The following is a 26,028-nucleotide window of genomic DNA, read 5'->3' as shown; positions in this document are numbered from 1 at the left end:
GGCGGGGCAGTGTTTGGGTGGCTCAGTACAAGAGCTGCATGGGTACCTGGCTTTGAAGGGGCCAAAGTCAGACGCGTAGGCAGCTAGCCTAGGTCTAAGCCTGAAAGTGGTGTTTGGCTCTGGACTCCCAAGGCTGAGCTCCAGCAGTGGGTTTCAGGAGCACAGATGCTGCTGTTGAACCTACATCTCCCAAGCTTCCTTGGAGCTCCCAGACAGAGGGCAGGGGGCGGGACCCAGCTGCTGTTTACAGATTGCCTGGGTCTTGCAGGGGGAGGAGCCTGTTCAACACTAGTTTCCTGCCTTTCTTGGTACCTGTGGCTAAACTTCCAGTCCCGTTCCGCCTGAGGTAACCCAGAGCCGAGGTTGCCTGACCACTGCATCTGCTGCCCAGGGCATTGTTCAACTTCCTGTGGGGACGCATCAAGTCAAGTCGTCTGACCCTGTTGATCGCTGGAATCATGGTAGGAATGATAGGGGGTCCGTGAGACCTCCAGTAGATAACAGCCGGCTGTGTCCAGGCTGCATCTGTGAGCCAAGTGTGGGAAGGTAAAGTCAGACCAAGGCTGGGACCATCAGAGGGGCCACTGGGGATCCTCCAAGTGAACTTGGGGAACGGTTGGGGTGTTAGAAGAGATATGAAAGTGGAAGGCTTGGGCTGAGCCCTTAATGCCTTCATTGGGCTTCTTTGTAAACTTAGGGAAGACCCTGTCTGCTCTGAGCCTTAATTTTGACAGCTAGAAGAAGACTAATGTCCTGTTTCATGACATTATTGTAAGATCTAATAAGCTAGGACACACAGAAGACCCACCGTATCTGGCTGGCTATACAGTGGTGTGCAGAAAACACGATTCTGATTCCCAGGCTGGAGGCTAAGGTGCTACCACCATGGAACACCTAAGGGATACCCCTTCCCTGCCAGGGAAGTCAGACCCCAGCCCTTGCTCCTCCAGCCCTTTCTCAGACCGCCCTGCTGGGCTTATCTGCTGGGCCATCCATAATGCGCACCTGGGGCAGGGATTGACCTGAGTCCTGGCTTATCAGGATTTGTCCTTGTCTTTGATCCCATCTATCGCTTTGGCCTTCAGAATGGGCAGAATTCCCACCATTCTGACCAGGAGTGATCAAAGATAGCATTAGGACACCGGGTGTGGGCTGCCAGCTTCTGAGCAGCCGGTGCTGTTTGATCTTCCTAGTGGCCCTTGACCTAAGAACCATAGTGGCCAAAGGGAGCTGGGGCTCTCTGTGCTGTGGCCATGTCCTCTCCTCTTTGTGACTACGGGGTTTGGGGTTGGTGATGTGACATACAGAGAGGACAGTGACTGCTCGCCTACTGAGACCTGGCTTTCTTCCTGGTATAGGTCCATGGGTACAAAGGGGTCCAGTTCCAAAACTGGGCGAAGACCTATGGCTGCAGTCCAGAGATGTACTACCAGCCCACATCAGTGGGGGAGGTCAGAGAGGTAGGTGCCCATGAACACCACATGGGCTGCCCAGCCTGCAGCCACAGCCCTCGCTCTGGAAGAAGCTGGATGTGGGGTTTCCTGCTGGCCTGGTTGGGTAAATGCAAAGCTCTTCTTCCTGCTTTCCCCAGCTCCAGGTCTGCTCTGCAGCCTGTTGTAATGTACTATGCCCACTTCAAGCCTATACAGCAGTATGTCAGGGGCAGCCAGGTCTACACTCTCCAACCTGACCTCTGCAATAAACTCCATGCACACACACGTGTGCATATATCTGTGCATGCTTGGGCACAGGCAGATGTGCGAGCATACATGCCTGTAGACCTATGCACGTGCACACCCATGTACACACCCAGGTGCATATGTATACATATACACACATGCACAAACACCTATGCACAGGTGCACATATAGTCTGGAATGCACAGATACCTGCGTAAATACACATTTAAGCACAAGCCTGTGCATACACATGCATATCTACATATATGCATGGATAATTTTTTTTGTTTTGTTTTGTTTTTTTTGTTTTTCGAGACAGGGTTTCTCTGTATAGCCCTGGCTGTCCTGGAACTCACTTTGTAGACCAGGCTGGCCTCAAACTCAGAAATCCACCTGCCTCTGCCTCCCGAGTGCTGGGATTAAAGGCGTGTGCCACCACGCCTGGTTTATGCATGAATGCTTAAGCACACATATAAACACACACAGACACAGTCACACATCACATATGAGATGGTTTTCTGGGAAGAATCAGGGTTGCTGGGAAGGGCACCATGAGTGTACTGAGGACCCTACGAGACAAGAACGCAGCATCAGGGGTAGGTGAGAAGTGGCTTTGATGAAGCTGGGGCTATTAGGGGATAAGAGAGGGAACCAAAAGTGTGCTCCTGGCAGAGCTACCTTAGAAAACAGTTTCTGGGATGTGCTAGCAGCCTACATGACCTCCTGGTACTAACAGAGTAAGGTGTAGTGTTTCCATGGAGAACCAGCAGAATTCAGTGAAGATAAAAAAAAAAATAGGTGTGTGACCAAGCAGCTTAGGGATTGTGTCCTGACACAATGTCTTGCTCAGCCTCCGTGAAAAATGCACTGTGGGGGGAGCAGGCAGTGCAGCCAGCATTCCTCAGTCAATTTTCAATTGCAAACGGATCGCTTTGTGATACGGCTCCTAAAATGTGCATCCCATAGCACCTGGATGAGGGTGCTTGACCCGGGGAAAGTAAGTGGATCCACTGAGGTGACATCACAGATCCACGTGCTTTTCTGCCAAGTATCTCCAGACACAATCTACCTGTGCCTGCCCTCCGATGGGTCACAGCCAGCCATGGATCCTGCCCGCCCGCTGGGAGCTTTTACTGCAGCATGGGGTTAGATTAAGATTCCTTGCAGCCAAGATGAGGCACTTGGGGCTTATCCTTAGTCACTGGGATGCCTTTGGAAGGTTTTTTATTATTGAGGAATGCAATGGGATTTGTCTTTTTAAAACCTTTAAGCTGAGGTTGGAGATATAGCTCAGCCGGGGAGAGTGCTTGCCTAACATGCACAAAAGGCCTGGGATCCATCCCTAGCACTGCACACGCTGGTGTGGTGATATACATTGTAATCCCAGCTCTGAGGAGGCAGCAAGATCAGGAGTTCAAGACCAGCCTTGGCTACTCAAGGGAGTCTGAGGCCAACCTGGGCTACATGAGTCTCAAAAGGGAAGGACCTTCAAACTACCCCATATGGTTGCTCAGTTCTGCAATTCCTGCGTTAGGGAGGCAGGAAGATCACTAACTAGAGGACAGGCTGAGCTACATCATGACCTTGTCTCAAAACACAGGAACCAAATGGAAAGGGATGCCTGGGGTTACAGAAGGAGGAGGAGGAGCAAGAGCCGCAGGCTAAAGGCTGCTCAATCCCAGCTTACCTCACCTACTTCACAGCCCATCTCTCTGGCTCTCTCTCTCTGGTGCCAGGCAGGGTCCCCTAATGCCAAAGGCACTTCCCCCAACCTTTCCCCATACCATGACCAGACCAGCAGCCTCTGCAGGCTACACCAGGCCCTGAAGTCCCCCCTGGCTTCCTCTGGCTTCCTCTCTGAGCAGGGCCTTACTTACTGGCATTGACTTGGCAGGTGCTGGCCCTGGCCCGGCAACAGAACAAGAAAGTGAAGGTGGTGGGTGGCGGCCACTCGCCTTCAGACATCGCCTGCACCGATGGCTACATGATTCACATGGGCAAGATGAACCGGGTTCTCCAGGTACTGGCGCCCCTGACACCCCTCCTCAGCCCTTGCCCAGGCTGAGTAGCTTCAGTCTACGTCCCAGACTCCATGCATGACATCTCCAATATTTGCCTCAGTCCTTAGCTTCTCCCTGTTCTGGGTCCTCAGGGTGATGCCCAGATCCTTGGCTTTCCTGCTGAACAACTGTCACCTGAACCTCCCCTTGGATTGCTCAGGCCACTTGTCAAGTCTACTTGGCCCTTTGTGGCCTCAGAGAGAATCTCCTCATCTCCTGCTGTAGCCTCTGTTCTTCCTCATTTAAAGAGGTGCACAGAAACAGGCTCCCACAGAGTAGACTAATCCAGTAGAACCCAAAGTGGCACTGAGACAGGCTCACAAATAGGGACATGGAGATCAAAGACAGGCAGTGACTTGCCCATGGTCACACAGCAAACAACAGCAAAGCTGGACTTGGACTTAGGATTGCTGCTAGCTTCCTATTGGAATACTATCCATGCAGTTCAGCTAGCACCCGCTTGCCTAACAGGGACTCAGGAGCCCAGAGATGTGTGCTTAGGACTACAGCCCTCACCTTCAGGGCCTGGCTCCCCTGAGCTGAGTTCCACAGAATGCTTTCCCCTCCCCGCAGCCAACCAGCAGTACCTAAGTTTCTCTACTGTGCTGGTGTTTACTCCAACTGACAGGAAACATTAGTCACGGCCATGATTAACCCTGATAGCTAATTAGTGAGGACTGGGCTCCGGCAATTGATTTTCCAAGCTCTGTGCCCCCGGTGGCTAAATGAGCCAGTGCTTTGTACTTGGGTGGATATGGCTTCCGGTCCCAGCTCTGCCATCTACCGCTCTGTTTACATGACCTTGGACCTTGGCGTCACCCCCTGTGCTAAGGTCAGATCTCCGGGTGCAGTAGCCTGTATTCGATGCAGACAATTAGCAGAAAGTTGTGCTAGACATGTCTCTTCCCTTCCCAGTCCTTAGCCTTTGCTCCGATCTGCAGTGGACGAGCAGGCAGAGACTGTCCTCCAAAGAGCAAGGCCAGGCGTGGTGGCCACAGAGTCTGTGCCAGTCATCCAGTCTTCTCCAGGGCGCAGAAGCATGGATGTGGCCCAGTCCCCAACCTAGCCCAAGTGTCCCCGGGCAAAGCGCTTCACTTTCTCCACCTCTCATTTCCTTTCCCTGTGAAAAGAGAGAGACCTCAAATGAAATATTCTGAAGGGCTGGAGGTAGAGCTCAGTAGACAGGTTTGTTCAGCATGTGCAAAGGTCCGGGTTCCATTTGCAATACTGAAGAACTATGTCAGACAGTCACCAAGGAGCTGAGACATGCTTCTATAATCTCTCCCCTTGGAGGGTGGATGCAGAGTGATTGTATATTTGAATATGAGGCCAGTCTGGACTACATCCTCAAAATCTGTTTCAAACACAAATTCCCTGCCCTCCCCCCCCCCCAATATCCCTGCCTCCTTGGGGATGTTGGCGGGGAGCAGGGAATTTGTGTTTGAAACAGACTTTGAGAATGTAGCCCAGACTGGCTTCATATTCCCCTTTAGACTGAAAAGTACCTCAAGCTGTCCACAGGATGGTACAGCCGTACCCACATCCCAGAGAGGCGTGGCTGGGAAGCAAGGGCCCAGGCGTGGCCTAATTCTTCCCAGCCTGTGACGGCTCTTACAGGTGGACAAGGAGAAGAAGCAGGTCACAGTGGAAGCCGGTATCCTCCTGACTGACCTGCACCCACAGCTGGACAAGCATGGCCTGGCCCTGTCTAAGTAAGAGTCCCTCCGCCAGCCCCACCTGGGGAAGGAGCGGCCTCTTCTCTCCTCGCTCTGGACTACACTCTCAAGGGTCTGCCATTGAGACCGGCACACTTCTTGGGGTGCACCCCCCTCCTCAGAGCTCTGCCTTTCCTACTCAGGTTGCCATACTTCTCATTGCCCCATGGGTTAAGGGGGGAACAGATCCAAGTTTAGCAGAGTTTTAAGCAATGGTTTTGAACCAGAATGAGACCACTAAGGACTGAGTCTTTCCAAAAGGACTCAACTTACACCTGGTAATGATATACAACTACACAGCCCAACACATAAAGATAGGCAAAAACACCTCTGGAGGCATGGGAGGCTCTGTGTCCCCGGTGGCTAAATGAGCCAGTGCTTTGTACTTGGGTAGATATGGCTTCCGGTCCCAGCTCTGCCATCTACCGCTCTGTTTACATGACCTTGGTGGTCCTTCCTATGATGGTTTTCTTGTCCCTCCATCCAAATTCATTTCTCATTATCCACCTTAGTGCTAGGGGCTGCCATCAACATAGCAGTCAAGTGCGGCTAATGAGGTAACTCTGTGACTGAATTTTATCCAGGAGAAAGCACTGGCAGATGTTTGAACATGGGTGTAGAAATCTCACTGCAGCTGGAATTAACCCTGTGGAATCCTGTGGTTCGAGTGTTGGTGCTTGGCTTGCCTCAGCCTTCCTAGTGCAGGCCCCACAATTCTGCACTATGGAAACCATTGTCCCCACCTCTCCCAAGATCTGGATAACTGACACATATAGACCTTGCTCAGGCTCTGGAGAAGGCAAAGACCAACAAAGCCCACCTTCAAGGAGCTCCAGCAGTGGGCAGGTGGTGGCAGTCACTGACCAGCGCCAGGCAGGAAACAGGTTCAATGTCGGTGACACGTTGAGGGTACCAAAAGGTTTCAGAGAACCCTAAGTTCAGCATTCTGGGCTTGAACCCCAGTCTAAGAAGCTTAGCTTTCTCCTAGAGCCCTGAGGAAGCTGTGTAGGTTTCCCAGTAGGACAAGTTTCTGCTCTCTCTCCCCTCCTTCTCTTCGAGCTCACCTACACAGACCTGCAGGGATATTTATTTGTGTGTTTAGAACCAGGACAGTACCATGAGTCTTAGTAGGTTGGGAGCAGAGGAGTCTCAGCTAGACCATGTGGCTGTGCTTGGAGAAGATGCCTTCGGGAGATGGGAAGGGGAGAGGGGTGCTATTAAGTTGTAGAGACCTCAAAGATTAAACATATAGGCTTCCCTGCAAACTGGCCCATGTCCCAACCAGCTAATCTGATGATCCATGGAGATCAGGAAACAGGGACCAAGAGACATAGGCTGATCACAAGCTGGGCCATCAAAGGTAAAGGGGAATTCTCAGACAGAAGGAGAACCTTTTGCCCAGAGGAGCATCTATGTCATCTTTGGCTCCCATTGTCCTGAGAAAACCTAACTGATCTGTGACGTCCCTCTTATTCCTCCTGCTGAGCCCAGTCTGGGAGCCGTGTCTGATGTGACAGTTGGTGGCGTCATTGGGTCTGGAACACATAACACTGGGATCAAGCACGGCATCCTGGCCACCCAGGTGAGTCGCCTGTGTCCATTCAGGGTAGGTACAGCTCCATAAAGGCCTCAGGCAGATGCCCGCCAGAAGTACCACTTCTTCCCCTAAACTTTATCAGGCCTGAAGGAGCCCCAGGTTTATCAGTGCTTTAGCCATTCCCAAGCCATCCCCACCACTGCACATCCTCAAAGGCAGCACAAGGAAAGGGGCAGGCGGGCTGGTGAGATGGCTCAGTGGGTAAGAGCACCCGACTGCTCTTCCAGAGGTCCAGAGTTCAAATCCCAGCAACCACATGGTGGCTCACAACCATCCGTAACGAGATCTGGTGCCCTCTTCTGGAGTGTCTGAGGACAGCTACAGTGTACTTATATATAATAAATAAATAAATCTTTAAAAAAAAAAGAAAGAAAAGAAAAAAAAAAGGAAAGGGGCAGGCACGGCAGGGGCAACAACTCCTTGGAAGTTATAATCAGGAGCCAGGCTGGAGATGGGACTACCCTAGGGGAGGCAGAGCCCGGGAGTGGGGGGTGGGAATAGGGGCCATCTGTGGCAGAGTCTACCTGTCCTTCAACAAAAGCCACATCTTAAACTTCCTTCGATGAGAATCCAGTTTGGGGAACTGTTTAACAGTACTAACCTGGAGACACAAGCCTGAATCTTAACCTATATCCCGCTCCCTGGGTGTGTGCACCTGTAGACTCCCTTAGCTTCTGGGTGCATTGCTGTCAAAACTCTTAAGCTAAAATGAAGAATTTCAGCTCAAGAGTTAAGGTTACAAGTTAGCACTCATTAAATGGTTTCTGGCCACAAGGCAATTTAGAGGCACCTTCATCAGGAGCAGCCTGGCAGTGGGAGTTGGCATAGCAGTTGGCACTGGTAACTTGGAGGCCTTTGTGGCTTACCACCCAAGGAGCCCAGAGGTAACCGGGGTAGAGACAGCCTAACAGTACTCCCAAAATATGAGCCCAGCTCTTTCCACCATCTAGGACTGGTGTCAAGACGGTCATGTCAGTTGCTACACACTGGTCATCGGGATAAAACTAATGTCACCATAAAAATGCACATCGGATTTATTGGTTACTTTTCTTTGGAAGCCCCATTGAGCAGGTCTGGAAATGCAGGGGAGGGCTTATTCTGTGTTACAGCCATGCGGATGGCAATTATATTGGCTATTGGGGGGGGGGCAGGCACTGTAACAAAATGTCTAAGGAAATCAGCTTCAAGGAAAAGTAAGCCGGGCGTGGTGGCGCATGCCTTTAATCCCAACAGAGGCAGAGGCAGGCAGATTTCTGAGTTCAAGGCCAGCCTGGTAACAAAGTGAGTTCCAGGACAGCCAGGGCTACACAGAGAAACCCTGTCTCAAAAAAAAAAAAAAAGGAAAAGTATATTTTTGCTCATGGTTTTGGAGGTTTTGAAGGAAGGATTTGACCCAGGAAAGCCACTTATCACACAGAAGCCGGGAAGGGGCCAGAGACATGAAGGCGCTTCTGGAGCATGCCCCCAAAAGTGTATTTATTTCAGTTAGATCTGAAATCTTGATTTTCACAGCCTCCACCAGATTATTGTCCACCCATAGATCAGCGATGAGGTTAGGTCTGCTGTTGTGTCCGGCCAGCAGATCACAGCCTGGGTTCTAGCCTGGAAAGGCATTTTGGAAACCTGGAAGAGAAGAGGGGCTAGGCGGCGAGAGAAAGGAATGTAGCTAAGACAACATTCTGATCAAAGCTCAATTTTACTATTTCCAGACACTCAGTTATAAAGGAAGGGGGAGGGAACCCAATTTCCCGCCAAACAATCTCGGGGTCCAGTAGCAGGACGAACACGTGTGTGCCTCCAAGCAGCAAAGGCAGGGTCCAGCAGTAGGCGTGGCAGGACGAATGAGCAGGAAGCTCCACCCTTGAGCAAGCAGGTTCAAGCAGGTGGGGGAAGGGAGACCACAGTCTGCCATGAGCCAATGGCTTCCCCCAAACCCATCAGCTGGCAACCAACACCTGTTCCTTGGAGAGACATTACAGATTCAGGCAAAAGTGCAGAAGCAGAGTGCAAAGGGGTAGACAGCTTTCGAATCAGCTTACAGCAGGAGGCTAATCACAGGCTTCACGCCTGATCCTCCTACCTGCTGAGGCAGAGGATCAGCCGCCAAGGTCATGGGAGCAGTTAATGCAGAGCCCACCCTTCACAGGCCTCTAGATGCCTACGAAGCATCTCACAGGCAAGCTAGCTTCCAAGGCTCTGAATCTCCAGCAGGGTCCAGGCTTCAACCACGGAGTCGTCCCCCTCTCCTCTCACCTCAGCTGGCCACAGTGTCCTGTTTCTGTCAGCTCTCTGGTCACTGTTAATCAGGATTAGTTCAGCTGGAGCTGCCCTCTCTCCTGAGCAACCAACCACCAACTGCCCATGTCAGAAGCAATTTCCATTCAAATTAGCAGGTAGCAGAGCACAGAGAAAGGTCCTCAACAGCTGAGAGAGAGAGAGACAGAGACAGAGAGCTAGAGAGCTTCTGGAAGTAGGGACCATGGAGATCTCCATCAGTTTGCAGTCAAGCACCTTAATGCTCTCAGAAACACTATTTCTGGTTAGATGAGGCTAGCCAAGAGGATGTATTTCCTGGGGGTAGAGTGTCCCTATTGAAGAGGAAGACTGCACATGTCTGGGGAAGGCTGATAGGACCCCACTCCTTCCCTTGCCCCACCCCAGGGCATACGTGTACTCGCTTTGTCTTGTCAAGCATCCTCCTTGGGAATCTGTGCCTTCAACGCATCTCCAGGCAGAGGAGGCTAACTGCTTCTTGACTGTGAGGTCAGAGAATGAGGAAGGACAAGCCAAGCCAGCAGGGTCCCCATGTGATGTCACATGATCATGGACTCACTCTGTGGAGAGCTGATACCATGGTTTTCCTCTCACCCATTCCTCCCCACCCCATCTCCCAATTCCCAGAATGCCCTCTAAGTAGTAACAGTAGACTTGGCTAGGAAGCAGTGTGACTGGCCATGTTGACCCCCCCAGGGGTAGATGCTATCTAGCCTCGGTCATAAGGACAAGCCAGAAAGTGTGATAACTGAGCGGGCTCTAAAGTGTGACACCTCTCCCACTGCCAGGTGGTGGCCCTGACCCTGATGACGGCTGATGGAGTAGTTCTGGAATGTTCTGAGTCAAGTAATGCAGATGTGTTCCAGGCTGCGCGGGTGCACCTGGGCTGCCTGGGTGTTATCCTCACTGTCACCCTGCAGTGTGTGCCACAGTTCCACCTTCTGGAGACATCTTTTCCTTCCACCCTCAAGGAGGTACTTGTCTTTGGATCTCCATTTCCCAGCATCAGAAAACAAATAGAGGTCCTGACAAAGGGACCCAGCCTCGGACAGTTCCCACGGACCTCTGGTGCCCCGAGAGGGCAGGGGTTGGGGGTATAGGTCTTATTTCACCAGACCTTCCTTAGCCCAAGAGAGACTGGTCAGAACCCTGGTGGGCTGCAAAACCCAGAAGCACCTCAGAACTTACTGACATGTGGGTGTGGAAGGGGTTTGGGCAGAGAGCTGCCTCAGGACAAAGTGTGGACTAGCTGTTCTTAGGGGCATTAACTCCCACCGGTCCTGTAAAGGACATGCCAGGACTTCCTTACCATGGAAGGCACCACAGGTTTAGATCTGGGCTGAATCTCTAAATAGGAACACATTGTAAGGAAAACTGGCAGAGAGCTTCAACTCCCTAGGCAAGTGATCAAGAGGCTCCATCACTCCAAAATAGTGGGCTTTGGTGAAAGAAATGGGCCTCTGAAAACAGGGCATTTGGATGGTGAGAGAACACAGAGAGGCCTCAAGGGAGACGGAGGGAGTGGTGACCTAGGCAGGAATGAAGATGGGGAGGAGAAGGTGGTGTTCCTAAAACAATAGGTAATAGGTATCAGGGGTCAATACCCAGGTCATATCAATCCCAGAAGGCCATTGCTGGCCTCTGTGAGGACAGCTGCAAAGGAGGTCTTATAGGTTAAGGAGAGAAGACCATCACAGTCCAGGAAGGGATGGACAGCTAGGACCATGTTCCGTCAGAAAGAGGTGACCTTGCACACTGCATTGTTCCGTCTTTTGTCTGGTGTTCGGTTCAGCTAACAGTGTACTGATGCTTAAGCTGGCGCTTTTGATCAATAGATTCTTCCTGCCAGAGGATGGCCCTCAGCTCCCACCTTTCCACCAGAGTACCAGATCTGGGTGGGTGGACTGTCTCCTGACTCCCGCTCGTCTTTTGACCTAGTGCAGTAGCACTGAAATCAATTACAGACAAGTCCTGGGTCTATTAGAGCTTCATTTTAGGCTGTCTCCCTGTCTCCAACGTACACACAAGCTCCGCACACGTTCACACACTTGGTAGCAAGCTTCAACAAGCTCCAACCATTTTGCCAACCATATATACATACATACACATATTTGGTGGATGGAACAAAGCTCTAATACCTTTATATTTTTTTTCTCCCATGGCTTATATATCCCAGCAAAATTTTTCAAGTCACATAAAAATTACAATGTGACTATATTCTATTTTTCTTTTAGTTAACAATTATAGTGACTAAACATAAGAAAAAGACACATTTCCCAATTCCCTCGAATGAATAAACCTTTTTACATGTTACAGGTGAAAAAAAAAATTATTCCCAAGAACCCACTTACATTTGCAACTTGTTCTAGCTTACCAAAGAGTAAGCAAGCAAGGGGGTTTTCTCAGCCAGTTTCTCCTACTGGCGGGCTGCAATTTGTGGATACAAAGAAAGGATCAATTATGTTATTATTTACCTTTAAAAGTAAACTTTTAAAAATCTTAAAAGAATCACAAATCTAAACTTTTATGTCAAAACCAGTCAGTCATTTCTACTTTAAATCCTCAAGATGCCCACCTACTCACTAACACATTTTTTTTATTAAATCATATCATAAAACTGAGGGCAAAAAATGGGTATAAGACATTATTCAAAACCCTCATCACCAGGTCATCTTTGGCAAGAGAGGCATGCCAGTTAGGGTTGCCAGTGTTCTTGATCCCTGCCTTCAAAAAAATCCCTGGCTATTAAAGGTGAAACTTTCTGAACTTCAAATTGTTCCCTAAAATGTCCTACATCAAAGTCACTAGTAAAAACATCTTAACCTAACTTTACTAACAACATAGATCTCTAAGTTCTTTCTAAGGGTAGTGGGGATAAGTAACAATCTTTGGAAAGGGAGTACAGGGAGGGACCAGGGCAAGTTACCTGCTTCCTCCGACCACGCCCTGCCTTGGACCTACTATCACTTCCCACAGTGTCTTCACATTATGAGTCCATCAAGAGGTTGGCTTGCTCATGAGATCAGAGCCCTCAAGATGTCATCATCTCTGGAGACATGCCCGCAGGCCCACCCAAGTGGGCTTCACTAACCTGGTGTTTCTCAGTCAAATTAAGTTGACAGTCATCTCTCCTTCTTCCCTCTCCTCTTCTGCCAGGTCCTTGACAACCTGGACAGCCACCTGAAGAAGTCTGAGTACTTCCGCTTCCTCTGGTTTCCTCACAGTGAGAATGTCAGCGTCATCTACCAAGATCACACCAACAAGGTAGCTCCAGTGCAGCCCCGACCTTGCCCAGTGTGCTGCAGCAGGGGACTACCGATCACTAGCACACACTCCCCAGCCTCACAGCACCCATAGCCTGCACACACTCCCCATCCCAAGGTAGCTGACATTTGTTGTCCTGGCAGCCCGGGGAAATGGGACTGTCCACACAATTACAGTAATGAAGTAGCAACAGAAATCATTTTGTCGTTGGGGTCACCACAACATGAGGAACTGTATAAAAGGGTCACAGCATTGGAAAGGTTGAGAGTGACTGTTGTAGGATGACTGTTGGGTTTCCGAAGGGTGGCTGATGGACATCTAGACCATAGGATCTCAGAAGGAGGGACAGATGGCATCTTTGTCTTGTGAAAAAGTAAATAAAGGTCAGAAAGATAGCTCACCTGGAAAAGAAGAGAGATCTACTGCTAAGCTTGATGACCTAAGTTCAGTTCCTGGGACCCACATAGTGGAAATTAGCTCCACTATGAAGAAATAAGGCTTCCAGATTGTCCTGGTAGGTCGGTCATCTCACTTTTCTCCCTCCTCCACTAATGTGAAGTCACTCCTGAGACATGTCTTCTAGTCAGACATCATCATAAACAAGTCAGCAGGCATTTGAGCCCCAGGTCTCTAACTCATGATACACCATCCCTCCCAGGAGCCCTCCTCTGCATCTAACTGGTTTTGGGACTATGCCATTGGATTCTACCTGCTGGAATTCTTGCTCTGGACCAGGTAGGAATGCCACAAGACCTCTGTCCACTCTCCTGTGTGCTGTGGAGGATACAGGCCATCAGAAGAGTCCTGCCTTTACACCTGCAAATTGGGACTGTCTCCTGGGTCTATCCCTGACTGCATATCAGAATCACCTGAAGAACTTAGGGTTCATTCTAAAAGCAAGGAAAATAATTAGAAGAATTTGAAGGAGTATTTTTAATAAGGCAGCCCTGGGGCTGTGAGCCAGTGGACTGGGAGAGCAAGGGGGATGTGTGCGTGGGTGTGGGTGAGTCCATATGAGTCAGGAGGAGGAGAGGTAGGAAAGTGGGTGGGTGGTTTGGTGGATGGGTGGTCTGGTGGGTGGGTGGTCTGGTGGGTGGGTGATCTGGTGGGTGGGTGGTCTGGTAGATGGGTGGTTTGGTAGGTAGGTGGTTTGGTAGGTGGGTGGTTTGGTAGATGGGTGGATGGACTCTAATGTTAGTTTTTGCGTTGCTGAGACAAACACATGAGAGTTATTTTAAAGGGCAAAAAGGGCATTTTGGCTCACGAGTTCAGAGGTTCCATCCACGGTCACTGATGCCTCTGCCATGGGACTGAGGCAGAGACTTGTGATGGTGAAGGCACAGTGGCAAGGGACTGATCACCTCACAACAGGAAGGGAGCAGAGAGAAAGGAAAGGTCTAAGGATAGGTAGACATTCAGATACATTCGGACACTGACCTAATTCCTCCAACCAAGCCCTACCTCCTGTTAGGCCACACAACTATGATATCACTGAGGGCACATCAACCTGCTGATAAGGGTAGCACCCATCTCATGAGCTAATTACCTCTCAAGTAGCACCTGCTAAAGACTAAGCCTCTGTGTGTGTGTGTGTGTGTGTCTGTCTGTCTGTCTGTCTGTCTGTGTGCGTGCGAGCATGTGCATGTGTGTATGTATATATGTATGTGTGTGTATATGTATACCTGTGCATGTATATATACATACATATGTGCATGTGTATATGGATATGTGTGTACATGTGTATGTATGTGTGTACATGTGTATATATGTGTGTACATGTATATATATATATGTATGCATGTGTGTGTGATGTGAATATGGGCATGTGTGTGTGCGTATATGTGTGTGCATGTGTGTGTTTGTGTGTATATGTGTGTGCACACACCAGTGTGTGTGCTGTCAACACCAGGCATCCATTTTCTCCCCATCATTTTCCTCCTCAGATTTTAAAACAGTCTCACCGTGCTTATCAATTTGACTAGACTCTCTGGCCAGCAAACCCCAGGATATACTTGACTCTACCTTCTCAGCACAGGGTTACAGGCAAACACTGCTATCCTGGCTTTTTTTCTTTCTACATGGGTTCTGGAGAGTGAAACTTAGACCTTCATTCTAATCCAGAAAGCATTTTTATTATTGCCTGAGCTATCTCCCTAGACCCAAAGATGAAGCTCCTAACACATGGACTTTGGAGAGGAACACCACACCCAAACCATATCACTGGCTATCTCTGAGAGGAGGAGGTGTCAGACCAAGAGTGAATAGCAGACCAGACTGGATGGCTTTGAGCAACTGAGGCTGGCCTGTTAGTCACTGTCAGAGCAAGTATCCCAGTGGTTCTGAGGCTGTAGATTCATTCCATGGCATGCTGTTGGAAGTGGGAGGAACGTTGTGATTGACAGGGAGTCACTTGAAGCTTGGTCATCCAGGTACTTTGTTCTGGGTTGTCTTCCTGATGTAAGCAGATTGCAAGACAGGGATCCTGCCTCGAGGAATTTGATGTTGCTGCCACTATGGTCCCCTTCCAGAAGTCTTCCTCTTATTGCTTTCCAGGCCAGCTATAGAGGACACAGAGGAATGTTGGATACATAGCACACGACTTTGTCCCTTCCAGGCAGGTGTGACAGGTGCTGGGACCACCCTGCACCACCCTGCACCACCCTGGGGCAATGCTAACTATGTTCTTGGCATTGCAGCAAGTCCACAATGAACAATTAGGGTTTTCATAAAGAAAAAAGGTCCTGTGCCTACTTCTGTGAGTGTGTACATGTATGTGTATGAATGTCTCTGCATGCTTGTGTGTATGTGTCTGTGCATTTGCTTGTGTGTCTATGTGTGTGCACAGATGTGCATACATGTATGTTTGTGCATGTTTCTGTGTATATGTGTGGAATGTGTGTATTCATGTGTGTGTGTGTGTGTGTGTGTGTGTGTGTGTGTGTGTGTGTGTGTAGATTTTAAAAACAATGGCAAGCCGGACGTGGTGGCACACACCTTTAATCCCAGCACTCGGGAGGCAGAGACAGGCAGATTTCTGAGTTCAAGGTCAGCCTGGTCTATAAAGTGAGTTCCAGGACAGCCAGGGCTATACAGAGAAACCCTGTCTCAATAAATAAATAAATAAATAAATAAATAAATAAAAACAATGGCATGGTGAACTTTTGAGAGCCAAAAGCTTAGGAGGCAGCTGTGTCTTGGCCCAAGAAGCACTGAGCTCTCTAAAAGTTTCCTAAGGAGCTCTCAGCATTGTTTCTAAAGACAAGAGTCTAACCCAAGACCCTCCCAGGACACTGCCCCTCCTTTTTTTTTAGAAAAAAAAAAAACACTTTTATTTATTAAAGCTAAACATACAAAACTGAAATTAACACACACTCTAAAAATTATTTTCTTCCAATTAACAGGAAGACCCTTTTTACACTGGCTCCTTTTAGCTGCTTATTCTTGGCATCATTGAATCAAGGCTTCCAGGGTGTAGAAGGTGTCTTAGTTAGGGCTTTACTGCTGTGAACAGACACCATGACCAAGGCAACTCTTCTAAGGACAACATTTAATTGGGGCTGGCTTACAGGTTCAGAGGCTCAGTCCATTATCATCAAGGTGGGAGCATGGCAGCATCCAGGCAGGCATGGTGCAGGAGGAGCTGAGAGTTCTACTTCTTCATCAGAAGGCTGCTAGCAGAAGACTGGCTCCCAGGTAGCAAGGATGAGGGTCTTAAAGCTCACACCCACAGTGCCATGCCTACTTCAAAGAGGCCACACCTACTTGAACAGGGCCACACCTTCAAATAGTGCTTCTCCCTGGGCAGAGCAGATACAAACCATCACTTTCCACTCCCTGGCTCCATAGGCTTGTCCAAACATAACAGTCTATGGGGGCCATACCTAAACATAGCATAATGCAAAATATGTTTAGTCCAACTTCAAAAGTTCCATAGTCTATAGTCTCAACAGTGTTAAAAGTTCAAAGTCTCTTCTGAAATTCATTCAATCACTTAGCTGTAAGTCCCAAAGCAAGTCAGGAAACCAGCTGGGAAAACTCCAAACTCTGCATCTCCATGTTTGATGTCTTCAGATCTCCAACTCCTTTTTCATCTTTGTTGATTGCAACAAACTTCTTTCTCATGGGCTGGTTCCACTCCCTGTTAGCAGCTTTCCTCAGCAGATAGCCCAGAGCTCTGGCATCTTGAACATCTTGGGGTCTCCAAGGCAACTTCAGTGTTACAATTGAATTGTTTCAATGTCTGGGATCCACACATGATCTTCTGAGATCCTCCAAAGGGCTTAGGTCACTTCTCCAGCTATGCCCTCAGTAGCACTAAGCTCAGGTTGATCCACTCTACTGCTGCTGCTATTCTTCGTGGTCATCCCGTATTTTCGTGATACTGGTATATCTTATATATTGGGGTCTTCGGCTGCAGCTAGGCTTCACCAGTAGCCTCTCATAGGCTCTTTTCATAATGCCAAGCCTCAACTCCTTTACATGACCCCTTCAGTCACAGGCCATCAACTGTAACTGAGGCTACACTTTCACCATGGCCTTCCATGGCCTCTCATAGTGCCAAGCCTCAGTTGTTCTTCATGACCTTCAAAACCAGTACCACCTGGGTGTACCCATTACCAAGTACAGCTGAAGCCCGAGGTACAACCTTGGCTATGTCTCTGGAACACAGTTTTTTTGTGCTCTCAGAAAACACATCCCAGATTTCACCTCAATGATGCTGGTCTCTTCTTAATCTCTGATTTCATAGCTCCAGCTAACCAGCATCAATTGTCTCAGTAATCCCTTCTATTCTAGACTCTAAAGCCAGAGCCACGTAGCCAAAGCTGCTGAGTTCTGCTGCTTGCTGGGGCTGGAACATGGCTCCCTTGTTCTCTTACATTATCACCAGCTTTCTGTTTCCCAATTCCTTCAGTGCCTAAGCTTGGCTGTCCTGGAACTTGTTCTGCAGGCTGACTTTGAACTCAGAGATCTACATGCCTGTCTCCTAAATACTGGAATTAAAGGTGTGGTCCACCAAGCCTAGATTTAAATTTCTCTTGCTCTGTTCTAGGCTGGCCTTGAACTCAGAGATCTGTTTGTCTGTCTTTGTCTCCAGGGAATAAAGGTGTGTACCACCATGCCTGGATCTAAATTTATTTGGGTAGGATCTTGCCCCAAAGCCCTACTCCCTTAATCTGCTATCTCCTAGAACATAGGTTTCAGCTCTGTTCTACTCTCTGGTTTCCCTTTAATATTTAAACCATATATTTTATATTTTCCCTTTCTCAGCTTGCTATGCTTGTTCACAACACTCTCCATGAGACTTAACCAGAGAACAAGTCTCTGCTGGGCTTTTTTGAGACTTTCTTTGTCAGTGCAATTAATTGGTGTCTCTTCACCTTAGCCTCAGGTAGATTATTCAGACAAGGGCAAAAAAGCAGCCATGTTCTTCACCAAAATACTACAAAAACAGTCTCTAGGCCACACACTGAAGTCCTCCACTGAAACCTCTTGGGCCAGGTCTGCACAGCTGAAATCACTCACAGCAACAAAGTCTTTCATATCCCTACTGGGATAGCCCATTAAGCCCCACTTAAAACATCCCATGGCTTTCCAAATCCAAAGTCCCCAAATCCATATTCTTCCAAACAAAATCATGATCAGGCCTATCACAGCAATACCCTGGGGCCGATACCAACTTCTGTCTTAGTTAGGGTTTTACTACTGAGCACAGACCACCATGCTAGCAGAATATTGACCTCCAAGCAGCTAGGATGAGGGTCTTAAAGCCCACACCCACACTGCCATGCCTACTTTAAAAAGGCCACACCTTCTAATAGTGCCACTCCCTGGGCTGAGCATATACAAACCATCACAGAAGGAGAGTGAATGGAACATTCATTTTGGAGCTAAACCTGGCAGGCATCTGCTAAAATTAAAATTCGACTCACCCTTGCCCTAGCTAGCCAGTAAGGCTTGAAACATGGACATTTGTTACTGGGTGGCGTGAAGTGACAAGACACGGCACAGAGTCTTAAGGGCTGTTGGTAGGTGAAAGGTGAGATAAAGCAGGGGATGGAAGGCACTGTTCCTACCTGGACCAACACCACACTGGCCCAGCCTGGATACAACAAGGCAGCTAGGAGACGAGGAGTGAGGGCCTGTGCCCTCACATAGCTGGCACGGTAAATGCTGGGCCCCCTAACCCCTCTGCCCTGTCACCTGCAGCACCTACCTGCCATGCCTCGTGGGCTGGATCAACCGCTTCTTCTTCTGGCTGCTGTTCAACTGCAAGAAGGAGAGCAGCAACCTCAGCCACAAGATCTTCTCCTACGAGTGTCGCTTCAAGCAGCATGTCCAAGACTGGGCCATCCCCAGGTAGGAGCACCCCCAGATAGGACTATCCCCAGGTAAGACCTTCCCCAGATAGGGCCATCCCCAAGTAAGATCCCATCCCCAGGTAAGACCTACCCTTGCCCGGTGTGGTGGCGCATGCCTTTAATCCCAGCACGCAGGAGGCAGAGGCAGGCGGATTTCTGAGTTTGAGGCCAGCCTGGTCTACAAAGTGAGTTCCAGGACAGCCAGGGCTATTCAGAGAAACCCTGTCTCAAAAAAGACCTACCCCAGATAGGGCCATCCCCATGTAAGACCTTCCCCAGATAGTGCGCTCTCCCAGTCATACCATGAAAAAACGGGCTCCTCTAGAGCTGGGCCTTGAGCATCCCAGGCTCAGGCCCAGGTCCCCTATATAAAGCCATGGAGGAGGAGGATTGCGGTAGTCCCTTCTTACTCTGAAGTCTCTCCTGGGCGGAGGGCAGGGAGAAGACCAAGGAGGCCCTGCTGGAGCTAAAGGCCATGCTGGAGGCCCACCCCAAGGTGGTGGCCCACTACCCTGTGGAGGTGCGCTTCACCCGAGGTGATGAAATCCTGCTGAGCCCGTGCTTCCAGAGGGACAGCTGCTACATGAACATCATCATGTACAGGTGAAAGCTCTCTGCAGGGTGTGGGGTGTAGGGAGCTGTCCGCTCGACTGCAAAGGGAGTCCTCTCCTTCCCTAATCTTCCAGTGCCATTTTCTGAGGCTACCTTCTCTATTGGCAGATTACACTGACCTTAGCCAGTGATGGCATCTCACTCCTTTGAGTTCTTAAAATGCTCCCTCCTATAGAGTCTTGTGACATATACCACTTATAGGCTAGGCTACATCGCTATATTCTAGCATCAATAGTGAATTAATACCAGTGAGGAATATTTATTATTTATGAGGATTATATAACGGAATGAGCAATATATTCTCACTCAGGTGCCCACCCCAGTAAGATCTCTGCTGGCCTGGAAGCCAGGCTATGTTGGGATGGGCTCCGAGTTTAAGTTCAACAGAAGAGAGGCGGATACCTGATGTTGGGTTCCTGCCTGCAGAGAGGTACTTGTCAGTTCCAGGGACTGAACCCAAGCCTGTGGCTGGCCTTCTTTTCTCTCTTTTTAGCCTGCAGGAGGTGCCTGAGGGAGTTAGTCTTTTCTGGTTTCTTGCTAAGATGTATCCCTCACATACCACCCACACCACCTCCAGTCTCACTTCACACCGCCACAAGACTCAGGCCTTCTCTGGCTTTGAAAAAAAAAAAAAGTGGCCACCTTGATCTTTCTAGGGTGTTCTTCCCCCATGTGTAAGGCCCCAAATCCTTGCAAAGCCAGGGACAGCCGAATTCAGTGTTTAGGGGGCCTCAAAGAGCCACAAACACTTTTCTGAAAGACTCACTGAAAGAACAGTCGTCTCGTTCATGGAGGATGTAGCTATGGTAAGGCTCGTGCGTCAGCTGTCTGTGTGTCTCAGCTTCTCGATCATCGAACGCAAATGCAGAAGTGAGGGATGCCATGGGATGCATCTGAATGCGTTTGCAGTGTTAGCACTGACGTCAGCTTTGGAGATCAGTCACCATGGGGCTGAGTAGCTGGGCAAGAGACCAACTGGAGAGCTTCATTAGCTTACACAGCCTTGCTTTCCAGACATGGAGAAAGTCATCTGGGGAGTCCACGGCACTGGCCAAAGTACCATATGTGTGTGATATGTGTGAGCATGGTATGTGACTGGTAGGGGGCGGGGTGCTGTGCAAATTTCATGCACATTATGTATGTGTGTGTCGTGTATGAATACTAGATGTGTAACTATTGTGTGTGTTGCATTTAAGTATTGGGTATAAGTATGATATTGAGAATTTGTGCATTATGTGTCTATTATATGAATGCTGTATGTATGAACAGTGTGTGTGGGTATTGTGTGACAGTCGAGAGTTGCTTGCAATGGGGAAATATTCTGGCAAACACGCCATTAACAATTTTATCACAATGAACATCACCCTGCACAGCACCCCCCTGCTTGTCCTAGGCTGCATGCCTGTACAATACATTGTATCTATTGTATATGATGGTGGCTAACCTGTGTAAAGCAATAACCTGGACAAGAGGAATTTTTCAGCTCCATTACCCTTGGTCAGTCTTTGGCCAAGATTAAACTCACAGTAATGTCCAGGTACCAACTGCTGAATACTAGAGGGGACAACATCTCGGGGAACCCTTGGGGATGTGCAGTGAGCAGGCATCTGTCCTGGCTGGGCTGTTCTGCAGGGAGAGCCAGCTTAATCTCCAGTCACCTGCCAGATTAGGGGCAGGTCAGAGAGAAGGCACCTGAGACTGTGGAGGCACATCATGGGACAGAGCCGGATAGCCACCTTCTTCCTCTCTACTTTAGGCCCTATGGGAAGGATGTGCCTCGGCTGGACTACTGGCTGGCCTATGAGACCATCATGAAGAAGTTTGGAGGCAGGCCCCACTGGGCAAAGGTAAAAACGTTCAGACATTTCCCCATAGCCACGGGGCAACTGCTGTGCACCTTATGTCCACAAGAGGGCGCCCTCCTCCCTATTAACTCTGAGGAATCCTCCCAGCTTCTTAAGGAGTTAGTGAAAGGCACCAGAATATGCCTTTCCTGCGCTCTGGCCCCTGAAGCCCAGATCCCTTGGGAATCTTCCTAGAGATTTCTTTCACTTTATTATATTTTCCTATGGCGCTAGCGAACAGGGTAAGGTAAACACCAGTGTGCCCGCTTAACAAATAAAACAGTTAAGGAAGGCCTGTGTAGTGGTGGGACGGAAGCTGGGGCCTCCATGCTATCACTGGGTACGTTTTAAGGCCTTCCTTTTTGTCGGGGGGGGGGGGTAGTGGGGGGGGAGGGGCAGTGTCAGTGCAGGCTCAGGCTCAGTGCAGCCTTGCTTGACATAGCTCTGTGAGGACAAAGCCCGCTGCTGCTGATTGTGTCCACAGGCCCACAATTGCACCAGGAAGGACTTTGAGAAAATGTACCCCGCCTTTCACAAGTTCTGTGACATCCGCGAGAAGCTGGACCCCACTGGAATGTTCTTGAATTCGTACCTGGAAAAAGTCTTCTACTAAAGTAGAAGTGGAAGCAAGCTGCCCTGACCCCTCACTTCTGCTGCCTTTAGGGGGCAGGGCAGTGTCTCACAGGCACAGTGGGAGCGACCTCTCCTGACCACAGGGAAGGGCTGGGCTCTGGCCGAGGCCTCTGCCTTCTTTATCATCTTCATAACACCCCAGGCAAGAAGTGGCCTCTCACTCAAATTCCTGTTTGCACTTCCACGAGCCATACATAAACTACAATCATCTCAGGAGAAAGGGGTTCCCCTTGCATCATATGGGTCCAGACTAAGGATTTGGTCCTTCTAGGTTCTACTGGTCCACCAAGTATAGAGAGATCCCTGGGGCCTGCAGTTCTCCATCCCTCTTCAGAAGGGATCCCTTGGCAACAGAGGTAGCATGAGGCATGCTCTGCTTACTTTTATCCTTAAAGGTCTTTCAGATGCCCAGAGTCTGTCTGTTAGTCCTGGGCAAGCCATCTTCCAGATGAGTCCACGTGGCCTTCTGACTGCCATGGCCTGGCCCTCACAGTGTCTCTTTCGGGTGGTGTTTAGAGTGGAATTTGCCTCGTCTTCTTAACCAGTTGCTGATCCCTGTGTTTTCTCCCTTCACCTCGGAGACAATTCTTTGGGCTGGGATCTCACCGTGCCCCTGGGTTTCCCTGGGTCTTGTTTCCATCTTTCTCTTCACAGAGATGATTTCAGTTTGATTTGTGGCCTTTCTGGAATGTTCCTTGGAGAACCAATATGTTCCAGGTACTTTGTCAGAATTAAAAGACTCTGAAAGATATCTTTTTGTCCTTGAGGGATTCATATTTTAATTCTTTATATTTTAATTCTTTATCTCGTAGAGAGTTAAAATGCAAAATGTTCTTACCAACAGAATTGCCAGATCAGCAAAGGGGCAAAGGATGTGGATAGATATTTCTCTACAGCAGGTACACAAGGCCAATGAACACAGAAAAACATGTTCAATATCATTACATCCTAGGGAATCTGTGATCAATATCATTGCACTGATCATTAGGAAAGTGCAAATGGAGCCACAATGACACGTTAGTATCAACAATAACAAATATTTAAGGGTAGACGCTTACTTAAAACATGATGGGCTTTGAAATTAGTCTTATAACTTGATTGCCTATTTCTCGTGTGTGAAAACCACGTTGACAAGCCAAAAGTTTAAACATGCCCACTGGGAGAAGCTTTGGGGCCGCAAGAGTCCACACTAACTCCAGCCAGAGTCTGCAGCCTTCGGGCTGCCTGGCAGACTGGGGCCTGTGAAATCATAGGTACCTGAGCTCAACATTGAATCTCTCGTTATAGATGCATTCATTGGTTGCTTTCCTTGGGGCCACTCTGAAATGGATTGGTGCCGCTAACGAGTAAATGTGGGCCTGGAGAGGGCTCAGAGTGTAGGAGCATGCCTGGCTCTCGTAGAGGACCCGTGTTTGATTCCCAGCACAGGATCAGAAGAAGGCTTACAGCTGCTGAAGCTCCTAGCTCTCTCTTCTAGGCTCTGAGTGTCTTGGGTGGGGGGAAATAATAGCAAACTAAACCCCAAGGCATTGGAAATCTCCAGTTTCCAAATCACCCCACCCCTATGCCCTTCCACAAAAGAAGAAACCGAAGCTCAGAGAAGTAAAGAGACTTCTCAATATCTCAAAGCGAGCTACAAAAGGCGATGTCTTTAAGCTCTTCAGCCAAAGGTAGGGGAGGTTGAGACAGGCTGGATAGGCATGTGGAGAAAGGCCAACTACTTGTTGCTTAAAGAGACGGTAAAGCCCAGAGCTGTCTGCTATCAGGATGCTGTGAAGAGCACAGCCATCCAAGCCCCGCTGGGACCAACATGGCTGACTACATGTCTACTGACATCCTTGGCTTCGCTGTAATGGCCCCATCCACCACTGGGCTTGTAAGACTGCCTTTCCCATTATCCCTCTGATGCCACAACACATCTGGAAAGCCCCCTAGAAGGACAAGAAATGAACCCTGTTCTGGGGAAATCCACACGTGGAACCTCCCACCCGGTTTTAACTCACAAATAACCCCCATCCCATTAAGTTTGGGGACTATCCAGATCCCCACGACTCCACTCTTGAAAAGCCCTCATTTCCTCAAATGTCCTTCTGTCCTTTCCTTGGCTGTGTGTCTCTCCATGCCCATGCTTAAACAAGCATGGATTGTCTTCTTTTTAATGGATTTTATTTATTCACATCCCAGGTGTTGCAATCCCCTTCCTGCCCAACCCCCCCTCCCCTTAACAAGTCCCAGACTTCCCTTCTGTATTTACTGAACTCCAACTTTACTCATACCAGCTCATCCTAAAGATGGTATTTTTACCCCAGCAGCAGGCCGGGAAGAGCATCTGCTACTGCTGGAGACAGGGGCTCCTTTCACAGTATATACTTTAGATAGTTTACATTTCCATGCTTAAAGTCCACGAACTGAGCATTCTATTGCAGACAGGCAGGCAGGCAGGGACTTGGTCCAATGACAGATCTGAAACCTCTGTGTGCCTTCATTCTTCAATTCCTAGATTGCTTGGCCAGCCCAGTGTTGTGGAAACACACATTCTAATGGCTAGGGCACCTGTGCATCCTTGGGAGTTCTGATGGATGTAATTAATTCATTCTCTCTTTGAGCTGGTGTTTTGACAACTGAACACCACCCATCCTGCCGACTCTCATGTGCCACCCTTGTGACCCTGAGTGATATGTGCTGAGCCCCTCCCCCATTTTTCTCCTGTTCTGTCCCATGTTCCCATTGGCTGAGCTCCATCTTGTCAGCGGCTTCCCAGTCAGCTGAAGCCAAAGCCTGGGGAGCCAGCTCTTCTGTCCCCTGGTGGCAAACACTAGCCTCCTCTCTGTCTGTGGAAACTCGTGGGTATTGAGGTGTGTGTCTGTCTGCCACGCCTGGACTCTAAGAAAGTGGGCAGTGATCATCAGAACATGCAAGGATTGAAAATCGAGTTAACAGATGGGTGCCAGTGTGTGCTATGCCTTGGATGGGGTGGGGAGGGAGGTACAGCATCAGTTCTCCAGGCTGAATCTGGGTGAGAGGTGACCAACTCCACTTCTCTCCAGATGCCCACTGCTTCCCATACTCCTCAGGTACTGCTCATCACTCTGAGGTTCTTGCCAAACCAGAATACAGGAGACACTTAGAGGCTGAAGACAAATGGTCCTTGTGCCCCGGAGTCTCTGGCTCCAGATAGGACAAACTTAGACAAGTTAACCAGGCCACCTGCGTGGTGGCCCAAATGTGCATGTCCTCACAGGCTCACATGCCTGGCCATTTGATCTCCAAGTGGTGGAGATGTTTGGGGGAGGTTGTAGAACTGTCAGGAGATGAAGCCTCTGGGTTGTGTCTGGAACTACCAGCCAGAATAAGCACGCTCTCCCTTCAGTTGCTTTTATTGGGGTCTTTTTGTCCCAGCAGTAGGAAGTAAGCAAAACTAGAGAATGGATAAACTGTCACCTGAGAGGCTTCACTAAGACATTATATGTGACCTGCCAGGAAGGCAGATGGGTAGAGGTGACTGGAAAAAGTCACTGAAATTCGCCAACACAGGGAAGGAACACAGAGCTCAGGGGACGGGATCTCTCTAGGCATCCCATGGTAGCCTCTATGGTAGCCTCTTGCAGATCTCTGGACTGGACCTCAAGCTGTCTCCAGGAGGGGGACAAGCTGAACAGAGGTGAAAATCTAAACCTAATGTGTGTGCCTGCCATGGCCCAAACAACAACAACAACAAAAAAAAAAAAAAAAAAAAAAAAAAAAACCTGACCTTGAATGTCTCAGAGAAGAGAGCAGACACTGAACTCCACATACCATGGCTGGCTTCAGATTTACAAGTGAGGTCCTCTGGTCCCTGTAAGCGCCCTGCCTGTGGTTTTGTCTAAGACAGATTTTATCATAAGAATGGGAGATTGGGAGCCAGAAATATAATTCCAAAGAGCCTAATCACACAGGCCAAGGAGGTCTTAAAATGGGAACCCACAAAGAGGCCTAATGTGACCAGGCAATG

The 26,028-nt window shown here is 49.1% G+C and overlaps 1 protein-coding gene across 1 annotated transcript; it reads left to right on the top strand.

Moving 5' to 3' along the window:
* Nucleotides 1-257: 257 nt before the first annotated feature.
* On the top strand, nt 258-22,788 carry LOC110308887 (L-gulonolactone oxidase). The gene is made up of 12 exons (XM_021181219.3): nt 258-461; nt 1,359-1,460; nt 3,574-3,699; nt 5,357-5,451; nt 6,946-7,036; nt 10,114-10,299; nt 12,482-12,589; nt 13,248-13,324; nt 18,797-18,946; nt 19,387-19,551; nt 21,317-21,407; nt 21,889-22,788. The coding sequence occupies exons 1-12, from the start codon at nt 459-461 to the stop codon at nt 22,015-22,017; spliced, it is 1,323 nt and encodes a 440-aa protein (XP_021036878.1). The 5' UTR covers nt 258-458; the 3' UTR covers nt 22,018-22,788.
* Nucleotides 22,789-26,028: the final 3,240 nt, after the last annotated feature.

This window comes from Mus caroli, unplaced genomic scaffold (assembly GCF_978045245.1).
Source record: "Mus caroli unplaced genomic scaffold, Mus_caroli_1 scaffold_12, whole genome shotgun sequence".
In the NCBI taxonomy this organism is placed as follows: domain Eukaryota; kingdom Metazoa; phylum Chordata; class Mammalia; order Rodentia; family Muridae; genus Mus; species Mus caroli.
This window is presented reverse-complemented; position numbering and strand designations above follow the sequence as displayed.

Excerpts from the sequence above, each read along its gene's own strand:
- LOC110308887 (XM_021181219.3), top strand. Across the intron at positions 1,461-3,573 it reads CAGTGGGGGAGGTCAGAGAG|GTGCTGGCCCTGGCCCGGCA; the intron begins GTAGGTGCCCAT and ends TTGACTTGGCAG. Across the intron at positions 18,947-19,386 it reads CAAGACTGGGCCATCCCCAG|GGAGAAGACCAAGGAGGCCC; the intron begins GTAGGAGCACCC and ends GGCGGAGGGCAG.